Source organism: Dama dama, chromosome 9, assembly GCF_033118175.1.
Source record: "Dama dama isolate Ldn47 chromosome 9, ASM3311817v1, whole genome shotgun sequence".
Lineage (NCBI taxonomy): Eukaryota > Metazoa > Chordata > Mammalia > Artiodactyla > Cervidae > Dama > Dama dama.
The window spans coordinates 37,307,261-37,327,934 of record NC_083689.1 but is presented as its reverse complement, the minus strand read 5'-3'; the positions used below and the strand labels follow the sequence as shown (position 1 = coordinate 37,327,934).

At 34.0% G+C, this 20,674-nt stretch overlaps 1 protein-coding gene and 1 long non-coding RNA gene across 6 annotated transcripts in view; one reads left to right on the top strand and one right to left on the bottom strand.

Annotated features, from left to right (window-relative positions):
• Positions 1–20,674, top strand: part of DMXL1 (Dmx like 1) — a 124,429-nt gene that overhangs the window by 44,709 nt on the left and 59,046 nt on the right. For all 5 annotated transcript variants that reach the window (XM_061150940.1, XM_061150939.1, XM_061150938.1 and 2 more), the window contains 14 exons: positions 459–548; positions 628–730; positions 1,850–1,969; positions 2,246–2,467; positions 4,841–6,526; positions 7,739–7,846; positions 9,951–10,120; positions 10,665–10,762; positions 11,766–11,931; positions 12,972–13,233; positions 14,458–15,551; positions 16,011–16,202; positions 18,665–18,741; positions 20,262–20,389. In XM_061150940.1, the coding sequence (XP_061006923.1) occupies positions 459–548; positions 628–730; positions 1,850–1,969; positions 2,246–2,467; positions 4,841–6,526; positions 7,739–7,846; positions 9,951–10,120; positions 10,665–10,762; positions 11,766–11,931; positions 12,972–13,233; positions 14,458–15,551; positions 16,011–16,202; positions 18,665–18,741; positions 20,262–20,389 (4,516 nt within the window). The remainder of the gene's footprint in view (positions 1–458; positions 549–627; positions 731–1,849; positions 1,970–2,245; positions 2,468–4,840; positions 6,527–7,738; positions 7,847–9,950; positions 10,121–10,664; positions 10,763–11,765; positions 11,932–12,971; positions 13,234–14,457; positions 15,552–16,010; positions 16,203–18,664; positions 18,742–20,261; positions 20,390–20,674) is intronic.
• LOC133062224 (uncharacterized) lies at positions 7,742–18,658 on the bottom strand. Its single transcript, XR_009694127.1, has 3 exons — positions 18,099–18,658; positions 17,280–17,984; positions 7,742–7,862 (listed from the first exon to the last, which is right to left on the bottom strand). It is a non-coding gene; the product is annotated as an uncharacterized LOC133062224 (long non-coding RNA).

Here is a 20,674-nt window from a genome sequence, read left to right as displayed (position 1 = left end):
TCAGGCATGATGAAGACTGAATTTAACCATATGACCTTGACAAGAGCAGTCAGGAGATGATGTGGCTCAAGAAATCATTGTTTGTAAATAGTATGTTAACTTGTTTATTTAGCTTTGTTTGTCAAAGTTAATGCCAAAAAGCTTTGATTCTTGGAATTTCCATGAGATTGAAGTCAGTCTTTGATAGTTAAAAATATAAAATACTTTTTCTCATTAACGATTACCAAACATTGCTTTTGTTTTTCTCTGCACCAACTGAGCTATATAACTCTGTTCATTCCTGTGTAATTGCCTGGTAAAATCCCAGAATGTTTATAATAAAAGGGACTTGTGAACTTATTTAGTCTCACCTGAACTTATTTAGTGTTTGTCTGTTATGCCTCAAATTTTACATCATTTTTTATTGTTTTTTTAATTTAATTGTTTAATAAAGGAGATATCCATTTTTTCAAAAACAGAAATATGTTGGTGAAGTGTTTAACATCGTAAGTCAACAGTCAACAGCCAGGCCAGGATGCATTATCGCATTAGATCCCATTACCAAACTTGTAAGTATTATTTTTCTGGCCACTTAGCTTTAATAAATAATATGTATGTCAACTTATGTTGGTATTTGTTTACATTCAGCAAGGCAGAAAAACCCAACTGCTTCATGTTTTTCAAGAAGACTTCATTTTGAATAATCTTGAGAAGAAAAGACTGGGAAAAGACAGAATATTATCTGATGCAGGTAAAGAAGAATTTTTTATGTAATGAGATATAAAATGTACAGTATGTTAGACAGTAAATAAAGATAAGTTGATGCAGTGTTTCATGTCTGAGTTTAAATTTTTCATATGTACATTTGTGATAATATTTATCATAAATATCAGTATCTTTTTATTCTTAACAAGGCAATAATAATGAAAAAATTAAAGGAGTTTGTCAGTTATGGTATTTTAAAATACTTGAATTAATTAATCTATATTTAGCCATACTGCCTGGCCTGCAGGATCTTAGTTCCTCAACTAGGGATCAAACCCAGGCCCTTGGCAGTTAGAGTGCAGACTCCTAACCACAGGATTGCCAGGGAACTCACATAAATTATGTTTTTAAAAAAGTATCATAGACATGTTCTTTGTCATTAATGTGTGAGGGCTCTTTGCATGGGAGGAGTCCTGCCCTAACAATTTGAATGATATTGGCACCTGTCTCTTTAAAAATCTACAATTTAAAGCATTAGCTACAAACTTAAAAGTTATATAGGCGGCTTTAATTAATACTTTTATAATTAAGCAGTTTTTAAAATGATGTTAAATTCATCCTCCTAGTATTAGCTGTTATTTTAAATAAAGAAAAACAGGAAAATAAAGCTAAAATATCTTGGTTATTAGTTTTGATTACAGAGCCAAACCAAACTCAAAAATAACTTTACTTACCAAGGATCTGTACAGTGTGTGCCTGTTGCTCTAAAATTCTATTATCAAGACTCAAGTTATAATAATAACTGCATTCTGTATTTGTTTCAGGTTATTTTTATTTTCTTGTACATCATTTCTTTACCCTTTTTCCATTTTTTTTCTCCTTTGAGAAGTACCTTTTTGAATTCTACACCTTTATGTTGAATGTCTAATTTCTTACCACTGCTTTCTTAGTCTTCTATCATTTTTCCTGAGAATTTTGAACTTTGCAAAAATGTTTGTAGTGCTTTTGTAACCTTTAAATACAATGATGGAAAGATGCTGAAAATGAGAAATATAGATGTAAAGGGTTATTTATATCAACAGAATGTTCTTTATTTTTTATTTTTCATATTAAAATGTTAATAGCTATCTATGTTAATAGTGAAATGTATCATTAATACCAACAGGCAGCTCACCTAATGGATTTTCTGAAAAATTCTACCTAATTGTAATAGAGTGCACCCAAGACAACCGTTCATTGTTACACATGTGGAATTTGCATTTAAAGTCCATTCCTGTCTCGTTGGGTGAGTTTTTTTTCCTATTAGTAGACTTAGATTAACAAAGTATGTATAGCTAGATTGGTGGATATTTTTTTAAGCTGTTTTTATTGACAGGATAATTGTAGTTCTTTCTGTTAATTAAGGAAAAAACAGTTTCTCAGTTTTCTTGTCATAAAGAATCATAGGAATATGTTTACATTTTTATCTTTTATAAGGCAGTTTTGGATTATAAAATGTAGCAATTTTAATGTTTACAGGAGTTCCCTCCCAGTTTTTTGGTTCTTTTTTTATGTTTTATAGATGAAAAAGTAGATACAAAAATATCTGAAGCAGCTTGGCAGCCAGAAGAACATTATTCTTCTTCTCCAGAGAAGATCCTATCCCCCTTTTCACAGAAGTATCAGGCTTGCAGAGCAAATCTCCAGAGTACCAGCAAGTTGACTCTGTCTTCAGAAATGGTTTATAGCCAAGAGTTGCATTTGCCAGAAGGAGTTGAGATAATAAGTGTTAAGCCATCAGCAGGTGTGTAAATTTTGTAAAAAGAGACTGATAAATTTGGCAGTGCGTGAAGGTTTACTGTGTATTTAAAAATAGATGTAACTCCCACTTTTTAAATTCACACAGAAGCAGAAATGGAAAGAATACCTTTCAATACCCTAAATTAAAAATTAAAAATTTCTCATTATGTTTTCAGATTACTCTGGCATTTGTCAGCCAGTTATGGTCTTAAATATTGATTTCCTAGACAAATTTTTATTATCCTTTTGTAAAGATGAAGTGAAAGTTTCCAGGGCAGACTTAATCGAGTTGCACCTTATTTGCCAACTGATAATATTGGTAATGGCGGCCAGGAGCTCCGTGCTGCGAAGGACTCTTAAGTGTATAGTTCCTGATAAATATTTATCATCCTCATTCTTAGGGCAGTGGTTCTCAAAATGTGGTCCCCAGACCAGCAGCATCAGCATTGTTTGGGAAGTTGTTAGAAATAAAAATTCTTGGGTCACACCCTAGACTTACTGAATCATAAACTCTGGGGTGGGACCCAGCAGTCTTGTTTTGACAAACCTTCAGGTCATTCCAGTGTACAGAATTTCAAGGTATCAAGGGTATCATGAAAACCAAGACAAAGATCCATCTTTTTAATCACCTAGTTCTTTGATTTGCATAGTCACAGTGTGGATTTTTGGTCTTCTTTACTTATTTTATCACTTTTGACTAGTTACTTTGAATGCGCTTCAGTTTGCCATGTAATCAAGCACTTAATCTTTTGTAATTGGTGAAGTTAGCAGGAGTATTACAGTGTCATGATAAATTTTTTTTAAACATTCTGAGATTTTTTTTTTTTGGGGTATATTTTAATAAAAGAGACATCAGTGCAAGGAAAGTTAAAGTTTGAAAAAAATGACTTGGTACTGATGCAATTTTAAGAGCTGATATCCTTAGCCAAAACAGTATACTCTTCACTACTTAATTCTAATAAAAATTTTTTTATAGAAAATGTAAGAGAAACTGAAGATGTTTCTAAAAATAATCTTTGGTGCAAGTTGAGTTTAGAAGAAAAAAGTCCTAGAGCAGGAGGAGAAATTTCTTTTGTTTGACAAAAACAGTAGCATATTATAAAAGCTTTTTTCCTAGTCTTAACAGTGTTTTTGAAAACTGAGACTTTTGGGAAGGGCTGGTTTCCCTGGTAGCTCAGTGGTAAAGAATCCACCTGCCGTGCAGGAAATGCAGGTTAGATCCCTGGGTTAGAAAGATCTCCTGGAGAAGGAAACAGCATTCCAGGATTCTTGCCTAGGAAATCCAATGGACAGAGGAGCCTGGTAGGCTACAGTCCATGGGGTTGCAAGAGTCAGACACACTTAGCAGTGACTAAACCACCACTAAACTCTTTATTATCTGTTTAGCTCAGAGAAACTACTGGACAATGTTAATTGTGTCCTTTTGCAGTACTGCTAAGTCCTTGAGGGCTTTAAAACAACTTACTAACAGTATGTTGAAATATGCTTTTAAAATATAATAAATGTTCCATATAACATCTATATTATGATTTTATATTTAATAGTTAAGGATAGGGCTTGACAAACTATGGGTCACCTACTTGTTGCTACTTGGAACATAACCACACCTGTTTGTCTACTTTTGTGTATGGCTGCTTTTGTTCTACAGTGGCAGAGTTGAGTAGTTGCAACAGAGACTCTCTGGCTAGCAGAGCCTAATTATTACTCTTTGGCCCTTTAAGAAAAGTTTGCCAACACTTGATTCAGGAAATTGTGTATTTAATTACATTAAACCCAAGCAAATGTATGTCCCACCTGGGAATCTTCTCAGTATCATTTCCTTGAAATACAGCTTCAATCATGGAAGGCCCTTTTAGTACTTAAATAATTGTCAGCCATTCACATAATTATATTAAAAAATATTATAGAGAAGTAGCCAGTGAATATTGATGAATTTTTTTAAATGTATTGATATCTTTAAAATTAGATTTATAATAATATATAATGCTAGCAAAGAGCTGTGAACAGAATGCTGGATTGAAAACCAGGACTAGAATTTAGGTTTTCTAATTCTGCCTTAGTCTAGCTATTTTGTATAGGCATAAGATACACATTTAGTCAAAGAGTCCTTAGCTTTAAATTATCTGAGTTCTCTTTTGGTTCAAGGTTTTGATAGTAATGTCATTTTTATATACCATTTTGATGTCATTAAAAGTTGCTTACTGATCTTGTTGATCCTTAAGCTAAATATTGGCTGTCATGTTGTTAAGGCTAGTTCATGCAAAAGACTAAAACTTTTAGTACAAGAAGAGAGATGTATTGAACCAAATTCAACATTTTATTAATGGATTATTTTGACATCATTTGACATTTTGTTAATGGGTTATTTTTATTTTAGGACATCTGAGTTCTTCTTCCATATATCCCATATGCAGTGCACCTTATTTATTGGCAACTTCATGCTCAGATGAGAAAGTAAGATTCTGGAGATGTAGAGTAACAGATGGAGAATCTGCCACATCAAAGAATGGAGAAACAGATCTTACATACATTTGGGAAGAATGGCCATTACTAATTGAAGATGGACTACAGAGCAATAGCAGTATAACTGTACCTGGTAGGCCTATAGAAGTCAGCTGTGCGCACACAAATCGTTTAGCAGTAGCATATAAGCAGCCTATGTCTAATAGTAGATCTTCTCAGGACTTTGTGATGCATGTAAGTATTTTTGAATGTGAGTCTACAGGAGGTTCATGTTGGGTCCTTGAACAGACAATTCATTTAGATGAGTTAAATACAGTGTTGGATTCTGGCATTAGTATTGATAGCAATTTAGTGGCCTATAATAAACAAGAGGTCTATTTATCTAGTAAAGAAAGTGTCACATCAAACACAAAGCATTTAGTTCACTTAGATTGGATGTCTAGAGAGGATGGTTCTCATATTCTGACTCTAGGAATTGGATCAAAACTTTTTATGTATGGACCCCTGTCTGGCAAAGTACAAGAACAGACTGGTAAGGAAAGCCTGGCGTTTCCTCTCTGGGAAAGTACTAAAGTTGTGCCCCTTTCTCAGTTTGTACTGTTACGAAGTGTGGACTTGGTTTCTTCTGTAGAAGGCTCTCCACCTTTTCCTGTTTCCTTATCTTGGGTCCGAGATGGCATCCTGGTGGTAGGAATGGATTGTGAAATGCATGTGTATTCCCAGTGGCAGCCATCTTCTAAACAAGAACCTGTTACAACAGATTCATATAATGGGAGCACTCCATCTATAACGAGTTTAATAAAACAGAGTAACTCATCAAGTTCTGGATTACATCCTCCAAAGAAAACTCTGACTCGATCCATGACCAGTCTTGCACAGAAGATCTGTGGGAAGAAAACTGCGCTTGATCCTTCTGTGGATATGGAAGATTCGGGTCTTTTTGAAGCAGCTCATGTTCTTTCCCCAACTTTACCTCAGTACCATCCTTTGCAACTTCTGGAACTCATGGATCTTGGCAAAGTTCGGAGAGCAAAGGCCATCTTGTCACATCTTGTCAAGTGCATTGCCGGGGAAGTCGTGGCTCTGAATGAAGCCGAATCTAATCATGAGCGCCGCCTTAGGTCTCTCACCATCAGTGCTAGTGGAAGTACTACTAGAGACCCCCAGGCATTCAACAAAAGTGAAAATACAGACTACACAGAAATTGATTCCGTCCCTCCACTTCCTTTATATGCCTTACTTGCAGCAGATGATGATAGCTGTTACTCATCCTTAGAGAAACCTAGTAATCAGAGTACCTTAAATAACTCAAACCAGTTGTCAAAAGAAAATTATGATGAGCTTTTTCAGATGCCAGCTTTAGTGACTGATCATCATGTGTTAGAGGCAGATGAAGAAAATACAGAGCCTGTGGTTATTGACCTTTCACAGTACAGTCCAACTTACTTTGGTCCTGAGCATGCTCAGGTTCTTTCTGGCCACTTACTTCATTCTAGTTTACCAGGACTCAGCCGGATGGAGCAGATGTCTTTGATGGCTTTAGCAGATACAATTGCAACTACCAGCACTGATATTGGAGAAAGCAGAGACCGAAGCCAAGGTAAAACTAAATTGGATACAGGATTAGAGGAAAAACTGATGATAGTATTTTTACTTATTTTTTCACAGAAAATAATCTTAAATAATTTTTGTAAAAATGATCACCATAAAGGTTTGTTACATCATCATCATTGCCTTCACAATAGTTTTAACTTGAATATATGTTCTTTATCCCATAAGTTACAGTACTCTGAGAAAGTGCACAGAGATTCATTATGCCAATTCATTTTTAGCTGTCTACTTAATAACAAAAATCCAGTGATCCATTGCTTTTGAGTTTAGTGAAAGTTAACATTCTTAATAAATATCTTAGATACCCCAAAATAAAAAGTATTTTCTTTATTTCTCACATCATGGCAATTCACTGTTAATTTGGGTTTTTGAATATTGAGGTTTTTAAAAACTAACATTAATGTATACTCCTTCCTAGAATAACAAACAGGCCTACTAAAATTAGGTCTTCCCCTCACTCAGCATTTTTTATTTTTAATTTCCTGAGTTATGAATAAAATTTATAAAATTCCCATCAGATTTCAAGTAAGATCTGAAATTAACAGTCTAGCCTTATGTACCAGATATAGGTCAGTAGGATGCACCCTTTGAACTTTGCTTGAAAGGAAAATGTGGGGTAATTTTAAGAAAAAAGAATAACAATAATAAAAATTAAAACTTTAAGAAAAATTGTTGTGAATTACAATATTAAATATTACTAGTAGATATTATTTCTTGATCTGACTATTTTACAACTGTTTGTTTTTCTTCATGTAAACTAAAAATCAGGTCCCGCTACCATGTAGCCATTTCTTCTAGTGTTAACAGTTACTGGATGGGGCATATGACTTGGATCAGTATGGAAAATATTGTACCATGTACCACAGAGATTAAAGTTTTTTAAAATTCTGTCAGATTTTAATTTAAATATTCATGTCAGAGGAGATTATATTATTAAAAAAATATCACAGATCCTGAGTCAATTTGTTCTCTTTATTAGTTTTTTAATTATTTAACTATACAGCTTTTCCTGTAATGTATAATTATATAGGAAAAAAGAAAGGTAATATTTAGATTGATCTCTTTTGTCAGTTTCACAATGTTTTACCCTGTGTTTGGTGCCATGACATGCCCTGCTTGCCAGAATTATTAACACTTACTTGTGTTTTGCTCTTGAGATAGGTTTTTATAGGTAATAATACTTTTTTTTTCTGTTTTATAGGTGGAGAAACTCTTGATGAATGTGGCTTAAAATTTCTTCTGGCTGTTCGACTTCATACTTTTCTTACAACTTCTCTTCCAGTTTATCGAGCTCAACTCCTTCTCCAAGGTGATTTGGTAATAATCTAATAAAAGGAAGTAAGCCAAGTGGAAGAGAGGTTTAAAAACATTTAAGTTTTCTTTGTCTGGATATGATCATGACAAGTTTGATACATTCTGAATTTCCTTAATTTGTGTTAAAAACATTGGCTTTCACCTCATCTTCTTTGCTTTAAAATATTGAAATTTTTTTTGTAGATTTAGTGAAGAAATGGATTTTGGACAATTGAATATTACATCGTATGTTTTCAAATGCATTATACATTATAGGCCATTTAGTATTGTTTCATTCTCTTTAATTTCTTTAAATTTTCTTTATTCTCCTTTTTGATTGACATCCATCTAAATTCATTTTCCCCCCAAATTTGAGATAATTTGAATAGAGAACTAATATATACTCAATTTTAATTGTTTTACAAAGAAAGAATACAGAATATAGAAAATAAAAATCTTTCTACTCCCAAAACTGCTATTAACATTAATATGTATTTCAGATATTAGTTTAATGACATTTCAAATACTTTTATATTATTAGTCGGGACTCCAAAGTAACAGAAATAACTTTACTTAAATTTAAGGTAACTTAAAACAAGGCATTTATTGACTCAGTACCCCCAGGTTTAAGAAATAGAGCCAGCTTCTCGGATTATTGGATCTAGAAGTTTAAGCAGTGTTGTTAGAACTCTACAGCTTAACCTTTGCTCATTGGTCTCTGTCTCTTGTCTCTCTTTGCTTCCTCCTCCCTTTCATTTTGCATTTAGTCTTAGAAAAGAGAAGCTAAAATTCTAAGTCAGATATTTATTTATTTATGAAAAATTATTAAACTTGGTTGAGAGATATTAGGGAATCTAAAAATAATTTAGAACAACAGTCCATTCACAGTATAGATGTTTATTTGTTTTTTATTTACAGTTTCTTTATTTCCAAAGACTTGGGTATTGTGGGCAGTTCAGATTCCTTGTCACTGTATATTACATTAAAAATTTGAGTTTATATGTTTGTATACGTCAAAGCCAAATCTTATAATTAATCATTTACTTTATTCAGTAATGCTAAACAAAATGTAATTTGAAGAGACAAAATAGAAACTGAATGATTAACACCACATGTGTGAGCCAATAAATAGATCGAGAGACTTGCTGATGTAAATGATACTTTATAAATATAAAAGTATCTTATTAATATAGTGATATGAGGTGATAAAAGTTATTATGTGCTAGGTGCTATCCTGAATGCTTCAACTATATTTTTTCTTCTAATCCTCACAAGAATGTAATGAGGTAGGTGCCATAGTTATTCACATCTTGTAAATAAGGAAGTTGAGGAATCAGGAGACTAAGTAACTTACCCATAGTTATATAGTTAGTTAGGATGGAGCTGGAATTTAATTCATGCATTTTTGACTCTAGAGTTTTTGCAGTCTTAAATTCTGTTCGCCATCTGTACTGTCTCAATGCATTTTTAATTCCATGAAATTAAATCCACATGACACATATTGACCAAAGGAGATCAAACATACTAGAGAATAGAAAGATTCAGCACAGTGGCATTTGTCCATAAGCATTTTTTATCTTTTTTTAAAAATATATTTTAATTATAGGCAATACATGCTCATTGTAGAAAATATTGATGTGATCAAGTTATTTGGAGAAGCAAGATAAAAAACTAACACATATTCCTTCCAACCTCAAACATTTAATAGTTATAACTTGTAAGTCTTACATATAAACTTTTAGGCATTTCTGTTGCAAATATGAGCATTTGTTTCTGATCATAATTATATAGTCATATTTATTTTTTTTTTATTTTTTTTTATTAGTTGGAGGCTAATTACTTCACAACATTTCAGTGGGTTTTGTCATACATTGATATGAATCAGCCATAGATTTACACGTATTCCCCATCCCGGTCCCCCCTCCCACCTCCCTCTCCACCCGATTCCTCTGGGTCTTCCCAGTGCACCAGGCCCGAGCACTTGTCTCATGCATCCAGCCTGGGCTGGTGATCTGTTTCACCATAGATAGTATACATGCTGTTCATTTGAAACAGGATTAATCTTAAAAAACTGGAAATAGTCATATTTCTTATAAACATTATTTTTTATATTTCTTCAGGCCTCTCTACTAGTCATTTTGCCTGGGCATTTCATTCCGTAGCAGAAGAAGAACTACTGAACATGTTGCCAGCGATGCAAAAAGACGATCCCACGTGGTCTGAACTTAGAGCTATGGGTGTGGGGTGGTGGGTCCGGAATACCCGCATCTTACGCAAGTGCATAGAAAAGGTGAGTGTTTTATTTTGGTGTAAAAATGAAATAATATGTATTGCATGTTTATTGAAATGATATTCCATATTTACTCTCCTGTTACTCTTTAAGCAGTAAAATCCTTTTAAGTCTTTATATTTCAGGATAGCATGTTAATGTAATTTTTTAAAATTTATATTCTCATTCTTAAATTGCTAGTTGATATATTTATTTAGTAGTATATATCTGTCTTTTACAAATAGTATAAATGCATATTTAGGAAAATAAAGCCAAAAAAAAAAAAAAAAAAGAAAAATAAAGCCGTACTCAAGAGCTTGTCATGGAAAGCATAGTCCTGTTTCCACCTCTTTGTGACCTTGATTACTTTTGTAATTATGAGATAAATAAATTTACATATAAATATACATGTGTTCATTCACATATTTTTTAAATTTATTGGACATTTAAGTAGAGAATGTATGACAGTTTATATATAAAGGAAAGTATTTGTTTACTTACAAACTGTTTCTGTGAAATTTTGACCAATACTTTTCTTTTTTTGACCAATACTTTGTAATTACAGGTAGCCAAAGCAGCCTTTTATAAAAAGAATGATCCTTTAGATGCTGCCATTTTTTACCTAGCAATGAAAAAGAAAGCTGTGATTTGGGGATTATATAGGTAGGTGAAAAAACTGCTTCAAAATGGAAAACTTTCCATAAAGAATATGAAGTAAAGATTTATTGTGCTTGTTAGTGTGGTTCATGTAGATTGTTAGTTATTTTTGTGTTTAGCAGACTTCATGTGAAAGAAGCCCAGGTGTCTACCAGAGCAAAAGAATGTTGATGAGGTTACATTCAGGTTTTTTTCAGTTTATCAGTCCATAAAAACAGCTTTTTGCTTATTTTAATAACGTCTTATGATGCTCTGGTAGGACAAAGAACTAAACCAGAAACTTCTATCTAGAATGGGGAAGAAGATGAATTGGTGGAGTTTTGAAAATGCATCTACCCTCTGCCCTGTCAGGAGCTCTTGGCCCCGACTTAACCTTCCAAACCACTCTTTTCCTAAGGGCCCTGACCCCATTCTTGAACTAGGGTCATTTAGAATTTTTCTCATTAACTTGTCCTCAGCTAGGCTTGGTGAATGTGATGGCCATAAATAGTTCACTCTTTGTTTGGGATTCAGTCTAGGTGTATCCATATGAACAGTAACCTTTGGTGAAAATCGTGGTATCAGTCAGTTGTCTCAGAGACTAGATTTTAGCCTCTTAGAAGTTTTACTTCAGGACAGATTCCTTGGTGATGATTTTTATCATCGAAGTCATTCTCAGCTGGGCAGTAGCGGGTACATACAGGCAATTGATTAAATGGTACAGTAGCACAGAATTTAATATAAATTATATATTTTGTATAGATTTCAAAATAATTTCTCAAACTGCTGCTAATGCAGTTTTCTTTGTAATTGAAAAGAATTTTTTTTCAGTAATCTCTGGAATTTATGTGAAAAAGTACATGTTTACCATAAGTGTTCTTTTTGCTCAGAGAAGAAACAGATGTGTAGTAATTTATGAACTGGTAATTGTTTCTTTTGAGTTTTAACTTCTAAGTGGCTAACTTCATAAAGTTGGTTCTGATATAGAAACTTTATGTTCCAAAATTTTCATACTTTATTTTTTTTATAGATCCCAAAAAGACTCCAAGATGACACAGTTTTTTGGACACAATTTTGAGGATGAGAGATGGCGTAAAGCAGCTTTAAAGAATGCTTTTTCTTTGTTAGGAAAGCAACGATTTGAACATTCAGCAGCATTTTTTCTATTAGCTGGTTGCCTCAGAGATGCAATTGAGGTATGAGTGATTTTTTTAAAAAAATGTCATTGTCATCCTTTTAAGCTCTTTATGGTTTAAATTTTTTTTTTTTAATTTCAACTTAAGTATAATGGAACTAACAAAGGCTTAATGCATAAAGTAACTAGTAATACTTAATAGTGACTTTAAAATTTTGTCATTTAGCTTGAATGATATTTATACAGAATTAAAATTAACCAGGTTGTGTTGGTTGAGATAAGGAATTGATCTGCCTCCTAAGAATATTTATGAACAGGTTAAAAAAGAAAAAATTTGTCCTATCATTTTTAACATGTGTGTGTGTACTGAGTTGCTTAAGTCATGTGTGAATGTATGGACTGAAACCCACCAAGCTCCTCTGTCCATGGGATTCTCCAGGCAAGAACACTGGAGTGGGTTGCCATGCCCTTCTCCAGGAGATCTTCCCCACCCAGAGATCAAACATGAGTCTCCTGCATTGCAGGCGGATTCTTTACTGCTGAAGCTACTGGGGAAGCCTCATCATTTTCAATATATTTGGACCTATATTTGGCTCTGTGTTAGCTGATGAACCTTAGCAAATTTTTAATTGATTACCCCTTAGTAAACCTTATAAAAAGTTATAAATATTTTAAATATAACATTTCTATCTCAAATTGCCCTTTTGCTCAGAGTTTCATACAAATGATTCAACAAAGCTTTTTGATTTGGCAACATTAGTCTGCTGAGGTGGATGGGAAAGAGTGAAAACTCAAGGATAAAATATGTCATTTAAATTGATGTAATTAAGAATTATTCAGTATTTTTCCGTCAGACTCTTTTTGCAAATATATACGTAGTACTACCTAAACCACCACCACCACTTAGTACTACCAGTTAAATTAGCATAAGTGTTGTCGGGTGGATTTGCTAAAGTAAGCGGCATGTTTTACTTATTATCCCTGTTCACTAATTTCAGATATTATTAAAGCTTTATGTTCATGTAGTTATTAATGAGTCAGTTTGAGTCTTTTACCTTAAAAGATACCCTTATTTATAAACAGTATTTCTTCTTTTTGAAGGTATGTCTTGAGAAACTGAATGACATTCAGTTGGCTCTTGTAATAGCAAGACTCTATGAGTCTGAATTTGATACATCTGCAACATATAAATCTATTTTACGTAAAAAAATTTTGGGAATTGATTCTCCTGTCAGTGAACTCAATTTGTTGAATATAAATATGCATTATGATCCTTTCCTTCGAAGTATGGCATATTGGATTTTAGAAGATTATGGTAGTGCTCTGGAGACATTAATAAAGCAACCTGTCACAAAGGATGATGGTAAGCTACAGTTCTAACATCTTAATTATTAAGAGTTTACCAGGTTCAGAACACACTGTTGGATGCTAAGGATAATACAAAGCAAATTGAAGACATAAATGGTCTAAGACTTTATGGTTTAGTTGGGGACACAGAGTTACGTATACAGTTTATTACCCACCTCCTGCCCTCCCAGAAAGTTAAATCCTTTGAAAGCCAAGGGCTTTGGATTTTCTGTTTTTATGAAATCAGTGTATTGAACATAGATGTTATCAACATTGAATATAAATGTTTGAAGAAAATAGTGACATACAGTGAAAGAAAAGTGGTTGGATTTGGACTATAATTTTTTTTTTCTTTTTTTCTTTTTTTTTTTATTAGTTGGAGGCCAATCACTTCACAACATTTCTGTGGGTTTTGTCATACATTGATATGAATCAGCCATGGATTTACACGTATTCCCCATCCCGATCCCCGCTCCCACCTCCCTCTCCACCCGATTCCCCCGGGACTATAATTTTAATGTTGACTAGATAGGACTGAATTGGAGATGGAATTTAAAGGGATTGAGAGTCAAATTTAACTCCTGGATTTTTAGTTTGAGCAGTGGGTAAATGATAGTGGGAAGGCTAGGAGCAGATCTTAGGGAGTGTTGCTTTACATAGAAAAGGCTTCTCAGTTTTTAGGCCAAGGGCACAGTAAATAAAAAGGCCTTGAGGCAAGATTATTTACGTTTAAGTGGCAATATAATATAGGCCTTTGGATATAATGTTCTAGATTCACAGGTTGGAGTTGGGACTAGAAATAGAGATGTGCAGGTTATCACATATAGGGAGTATTTAAAGCCATGGGGCTGTAGGTGTTCAACCAGGGACTGTAGATAGAGAAGAAGTCAAGTACTGAACTCTTGGACACTCAGCATTTCAAAGCAGAGAAGGTGAGGAAGATCTAGCAAAGCAGACTGACTGAGAAGTTGTATCCAGGAAAGGAGGGAGAAAAGAACTATGTTTTAAAATATCTCACATTATTACTTGAAGAGATGTGAAATCAGCAAACCTTTGTTTTCCTACTGTGTTAGAACACTTTCATTACAAATGTGTTCTTGTCTATTCAATGTGTATTAGTGTGGCCTTCTAAATTTTTCTCATAAGACCAGGTAGATACTGGTATCATGATAGAGAAAAAGGGCCACACATACAACTCCTGAAGAATTTTTCTTGGCTCATGAAATGAATTTACTTTCAGATCAAGTCATGATGTCAGCCTGCAATCCTGCAGTTTTTAATTTCTACAATTACCTAAGAACACATCCTCTTTTGCTGAGACGTCATTTTGGATCATCTGATGCATTTTCCACACACATGAGTTTAACAGGAAAAAGTGGACTAGCAGGAACAATTAATTTAAGTGAAAGAAGATTATTTTTTACTACTGCCAGTGCTCATTTAAAAGCTGGCTGCCCTATGCTGGCTTTGGAGGTGTTATCAAAGATGCCAAAAGTCATCAAGAAAACAAAACCTTTTTGTAGAATGTATAGTTTTTTGGATACTAGTAAAGACTGTTCTCCTTCTTCTCCATTAAAATTGGATGCAAGGGAAGATAAGTCTTCAGCAATTGATTGGTCACAGTCACTAATGAATGGTTTTGGATCTTCTTCAGAGGGTTCCTCAGAAAAGCAATCAAACTCCACTCTTTCTTTTGACTGGAGCCAACCAAGTATTGTATTTCAGGATGACTCTTTAGAATTAAAGTGGGACAGTGATAACGATGAAGAAAATGAGGATGTCCCACTTTCAATGAAAGAACTAAAACCTTCAGAGGGAAAAATTGAGAAAAAACTGGATGAAACAAGTTCTAATTACACAGAATCTCTCAGCGCAGTAGATGAAAATGACATTTTAAATCCATCAGAAGATGTAATTGCAGTTCAGTTAAAATTTAGAGCCTGTTTAAAGATTCTCACAGTAGAACTTCGTACTTTATCTACTGGCTATGAAATAGATGGTGGAAAACTGCGATATCAGCTATACCACTGGCTTGAAAAAGAGGTGATAGCCCTTCAGAGAACTTGTGACTATTGTTCAGATCCTGAGGAAGTACAGTCTGCATTTGGCGAAAATGGAGATGCAATTGAACTAAATGAGGATCCTGAAGATTTGCTTCAGCAAACAAAAGTGAAACAACTGAGAGAAAATTTTCAGGAAAAAAGACAGTGGCTTTTGAAATATCAGTCTCTCTTGAGGATGTTTCTTAGTTACTGCATACTTCATGGATCCCATGGTGGGGGTCTTGCATCTGTGAGAATGGAATTGATTTTGCTTTTACAAGAATCTCAGCAGGTATGTAACTTAAATGATAACCAGTCAAGGTAGTACTTTCATGAAAAACAGTTTTTGAGATTGCTTTTTTTAGTTTTTAAATATTCAAATTGTTGATTTTCTTAATTATGGTTACTTTAAGGAATGCTACTTTTCTGTGACACTTCATATTGTGAATTTCTAGAGTTGTATTGTGGCTTAAGAACAGTTTCATGTCAGACCCTAAGGTCTGCTTAGTTCATATTAAACAGTCTTATATGAAGGCTTTGCGAGGTGATAATAAGAGAGTATTGTCCCATTATTATTCATTATAATCAGTGGAAGGTTGACCACCTCAGGTCCCTTCTAGCTCTGTAAGAGTTTCTGTTTTGCTTTTAATTTTTAATCGTTCTGAAGTTTTTCAAAGAGACCCCTGACTTACTTAAGTAATGGATCATAACTGTAAATAGTTGATCAACCTTTTTTCCGTTTGTTTTTAAGGAAACAGCAGAACCAATATTTCCTAGCCCTCTTTCAGAGCAGACCTCAGTACCTCTCCTCTTTGCTCGTACAGCCAGTGCCAAAACAGTTGTTGCCAATCCACTGTTGCACCTTAGTAATCTAACGCATGATATTCTACATGCCATAATTAACTTTGATTCGCCACCCCATCCTGATATCCAGAGCAATAAAGTAAGTATGTTTGGTTTCAAATGTTTAATTAACCTATATACTATCATAAAGCTAAGAGGTAAGTGTTAAGGCTTTTTATAAATGATTTTAAACATCATCCTATGCTTAGTGATTGTTACGTAGCCGAGTTTGTATTGATTTTGATCAAAGAAAACCTGACTGTAGGTCAGGTTTATTTTACCTGTATTATTTACCCAAAGGGTACTTCATTTTTTAACATTTATTTTATCTTATTTAACCATTTCATTTAGGTAAGAATAATTGTATGTATGTGTGCTTTTATGAGTAACTCTTTAGTGTACAGTTAGCCAAAAAAAAAAAAAAAACACTGATTGTTTTTTAGAGACGGAAACAATATTGTATTAAAGAACTAGTATGTAAATATCTCTTTTTTTTTTTTTCTCATAGTCTGTCATCTGATTCTCTCCTACCTCACAAGCTGTGATATCATTCTGTTTCCATTTTCTTCTTGTTTAATGGTAGCCTCTCTTACAGTTGTACCCTCCTGGATAACCTAACCCTTATAAATTAATTTTGCCACTTTATTTCTTGTACTGCCCAGTAGAATAAATGCCCACATTGCATATTATAGAATTAGGAATTTAATTTTCTTCAGATTATGCTAATTTTAAGCAAATTTCATTCCATCTTTAACTTTAATAATAAACATATCCCTGATGTATCACACTTCTGCTGCTTAAAAACCACCCTTAAACATTAGTATTAATAGCTAAAAATATCTGTGATTTATTTTGCTCATGATTCTATGGGTTCCTCATCAGTTCTTCTAGTTTGGGCTAGCTGGATTGATAGCTGGATACCTCATTTGTCTTTGGTCAGCAAGCAGGTTGGCTGGATTCTGGATGACCTAAGATGGCCTTATTTACTTTCTGGTGGTTGGTGGGCCATCTGCAAGACTGTCAGGAGATGTTAGGATGACCAGAGACTCTGAGATGTATCTCAGCTGCCAGTAGGCATACTTAGAGTATTAGGCTGTGTTCTCTAAAGAAATAGAATCGAAAGGGGGTGTGAGTGTGTGTTTTATAGAAAGAGGCTTATTTTAAGCAATTTACTCACTTCATTATGGAGAGTGAGAAGTCTCAAGATCTTCTGTGGGCATGCTGGAGACCCAGGAGAACAGATCATGTAGTTCCAGTCTGAGCCAAAGGCCTGAGAGCCAGGGTAACTGACGGGATAAGTTCCAGTCCAAATGCCAGCAAGCCCAAGATGCAAGAAGAGCCGTTGTTTCAGTTCTTGTCTGAAAGTAGGAGAAGACCACCAGTGTCCCAGCTCAGTGCAGCCAAGCAGAAGTTCCTTCATACTCAGCCTTTTTGTTCTATTCCGGTACTTCAGTTGATTGGGTAAGGCCCATTCATAGCCTACCAATTCAAATGTTAATTTCATCCAAAATCACCCTAACAGACAAACCTAGAATAACATTTGACCTAATGTCTAAGCACCCCTTGGCCCAGTCAGATGGACACATAAAGTTAACCATTTCACCTGGGTTATTTCATATAGTGGTTTCAGGGATTTAAAGAGCCAGAGTAGAATTTGCAAGGCTTTTAGAGAACTAGGTTCAGAAATAACACATCACTTTTGCTGTGTCCTCTTGCACAAACCAAGTCACAGAGTAAGCCCAAACTCATTAAATGGAGAGATAGACTCTACCTTTTGGTTAGAGAAGTTAGAAAATATTATCATTTTTGCAGTCTCCCATATTTGGTCTTTGCTGTCTTTGTTTATATGATGCTGTCCTTGACTTTAATTCATGTCACATGTCTATTGATAATTGAAGGAAAAATAGCAGTTAGATTTTAATCTGCAAAAGAGAGTATCATACTTCATAATTAGATCAGGAACCTGGTTTTCTGAATACTCTAGTGTATTTCTTACCTAGATTAAGCTTCTCCTTCATCCTCAGATCTACTTCTGTTACTTCTCATGTCATGCCATGTTTAGAGCGCTGTCTTTCTTAATACAAGCATTTTCCTTCAGTTGCTGTCTTTCATACCTTTTTCTTTCTCAAAAATTTCACTCTCTTCAAATTGTTTTCTGTAGTAACTTGAATAGTTCATAAATGAACTGTTATGATCAGGCAGGGCTTTACGTTTTGGTTGAGGAGGGAACAGGTTGAGTCTTGGAGGGCTTGCTTTTAACGCATGCATGCCTCACTGCTCTGCTGAATAGCTAACATCTGTTCTTGTTTGCCCTTAAAATAGAAATTAGGTAGCAGTTGTGTATTTTATAATTTCTGCCAGAGGCCTCAGGTTTTATTTGTGTCTGTGTGTGTATTTGTAGCGAGATGTCTCCAGACAGAAATGAGTATTAAGGAAAAAAAGGAAATAGTTTATTAGGGCAAAATAGTTTTTCATCTTTTTTTAAAATGCTGATTATATTAGGCCTTGAAAAAGGTTCAGTTTTTAAAAGTTATAAATTAATTTTGTGTTTTTTTCCCCCAGGTATATGTAATGCATACTTTAGCAGCCTCACTTTCTGCTTGTATCTATCAGTGCCTTTGTGGTGGTCATAATTACAGGTAAGCATCTTCTTGTGAAATTTAAGAATGTTTGTAGTGACTGCTGAGGTTTGAGAATTTGTGTGCTCTTGCTTTAGGAATACGTATACAGCAGTCCACTTTAGCTAATGCAAAAAGCATATGGAGAAATGTTGAGTCATTTTTTATCATCTTTGCAATTTTAGCATTTGTCTTTATGGCAAATGCATCTCAAGTTAAACTCTTCACAATTAGCTTATTTAACTGCCTTTTATTGATCACTGCCTAATGCTAGACATTGTGATATCACTGGAACAAGATCTCCTCCTTTAAGGTCACGCCAGTTAGACACAGACATATAAACTGATAAATGGTGTGTAATATGACATCATACTTAAATGATACATCCTCTAAGATGATAGACAGTAAAATGCTCAGGGAGCACAGAGGAGGGAGTGACTGGCTTGGAACTGAGAAAAATTTTACACTGTCCTTGATGTTTATGATTTTCTTCTTTATGTCCTAAGGTTTCACTGTAATTTTTCTAGGCTTTTGAAACATATTGTTTGACACTGTGGAATTATATCTTTTTTTCTTTGCAATTCTCTTATTCTATTTCTTCAAGTATTTTATCTTCTCTCTTCTCTTTCCTTTTATGAGACAGATATTGGAACTTGTGGATCCCTTCTTTTTCTTTTAGTTTTCCTTTTAAATGATCTATTTATTTATTTTATTTTTGCTTCATTTCAGAAGAAATCTTAGCTTCAGTTTCCAGACACTAATTCATTCTTCCATGTTTTTCTTTTTTTTTTTTAATTTTATTAATTTATTTTTGGCTGCTCTGCATCTTCATGGCTTCATGTGGGCTTTCTCTACTCATGGCGAGCGGGGGCTATTGTCGTGGGGGGTGGGCTGCTCACTGCAATAGGTTCTCTTGTGGACCATGGGCTCTAGGGCCCTCGGGCTTAGGTGTCCCGTGGCATGTGGGATCATCCCAGGCCAGGGATTGAACCTATGTCCCTGGCACTAGCAGGCAGATAAACCACTGGACCACCAGGGAAGTCCTTCTTCCATGTTTTTCATTAGACTCCTGCTATCTGGTGCATATACCTGATATAGCCTACCCTGACGTTGGGTACACTAGCCATTAAATATCAAATTGAACCTAAACTGACTTTGTTTTCAACTTTGTTATTGATATATATAAATTATATACCTTTGTGATATATAAGCTTCCTATTTGTGGTCAATAATAGTTTTCTCATTATGTATTTTATGACTTTCAGTAAATATATTTAAAAGCTATCATATCTATTTTAATTTAGAAAATTTAAAGGACACTTTGTTTTATTATAGTACTAGAATATACAGTATAGTACTTAAGATATAAAGCAGTATAACTAATACACAAAAGTTTGTATTTAAGTTACTCTAAATGTTAGATCTCAAACATAGAAATAAATGTGAAATTCATTTTAGGTCATTCTTTGTTATTATTATTGTTTTATTGCAATTGGAGGTCACTATAGATAGTTATTATTTAAATTTTTTTTTCCTCTCAGTTCATTTCAAACAAATCAGTTTACTGGGATGGTGTATCAGACAGTACTGCTTCCCCATCGACATTCCTTGAAAACAGGAAGCTTAGATGAAGCCATAACTCCCAATACATCACCAGCTCAATGGCCAGGTATAAAAACTTATATGTATACATATATATACACACAAGTTTTTTCTTAGCTTTATTGAACTTAATCAGCTGAGGAAAAAGTAGGTTTGGTTTGGTTTTGCTGTGTGATAATCATTGGTAAGTATTGTTAGAATTGATTCCAATTCATTATTCATCATTTACTATAAATTATCCAGTTATATAACATTAGTTTTTCCTTTATAATAATACTAAAATAACAAATACAAATGTTTTGTCATATCATTTTTTTATACTTTTGCTTTTGTTGTAATAGAAAAACATTGT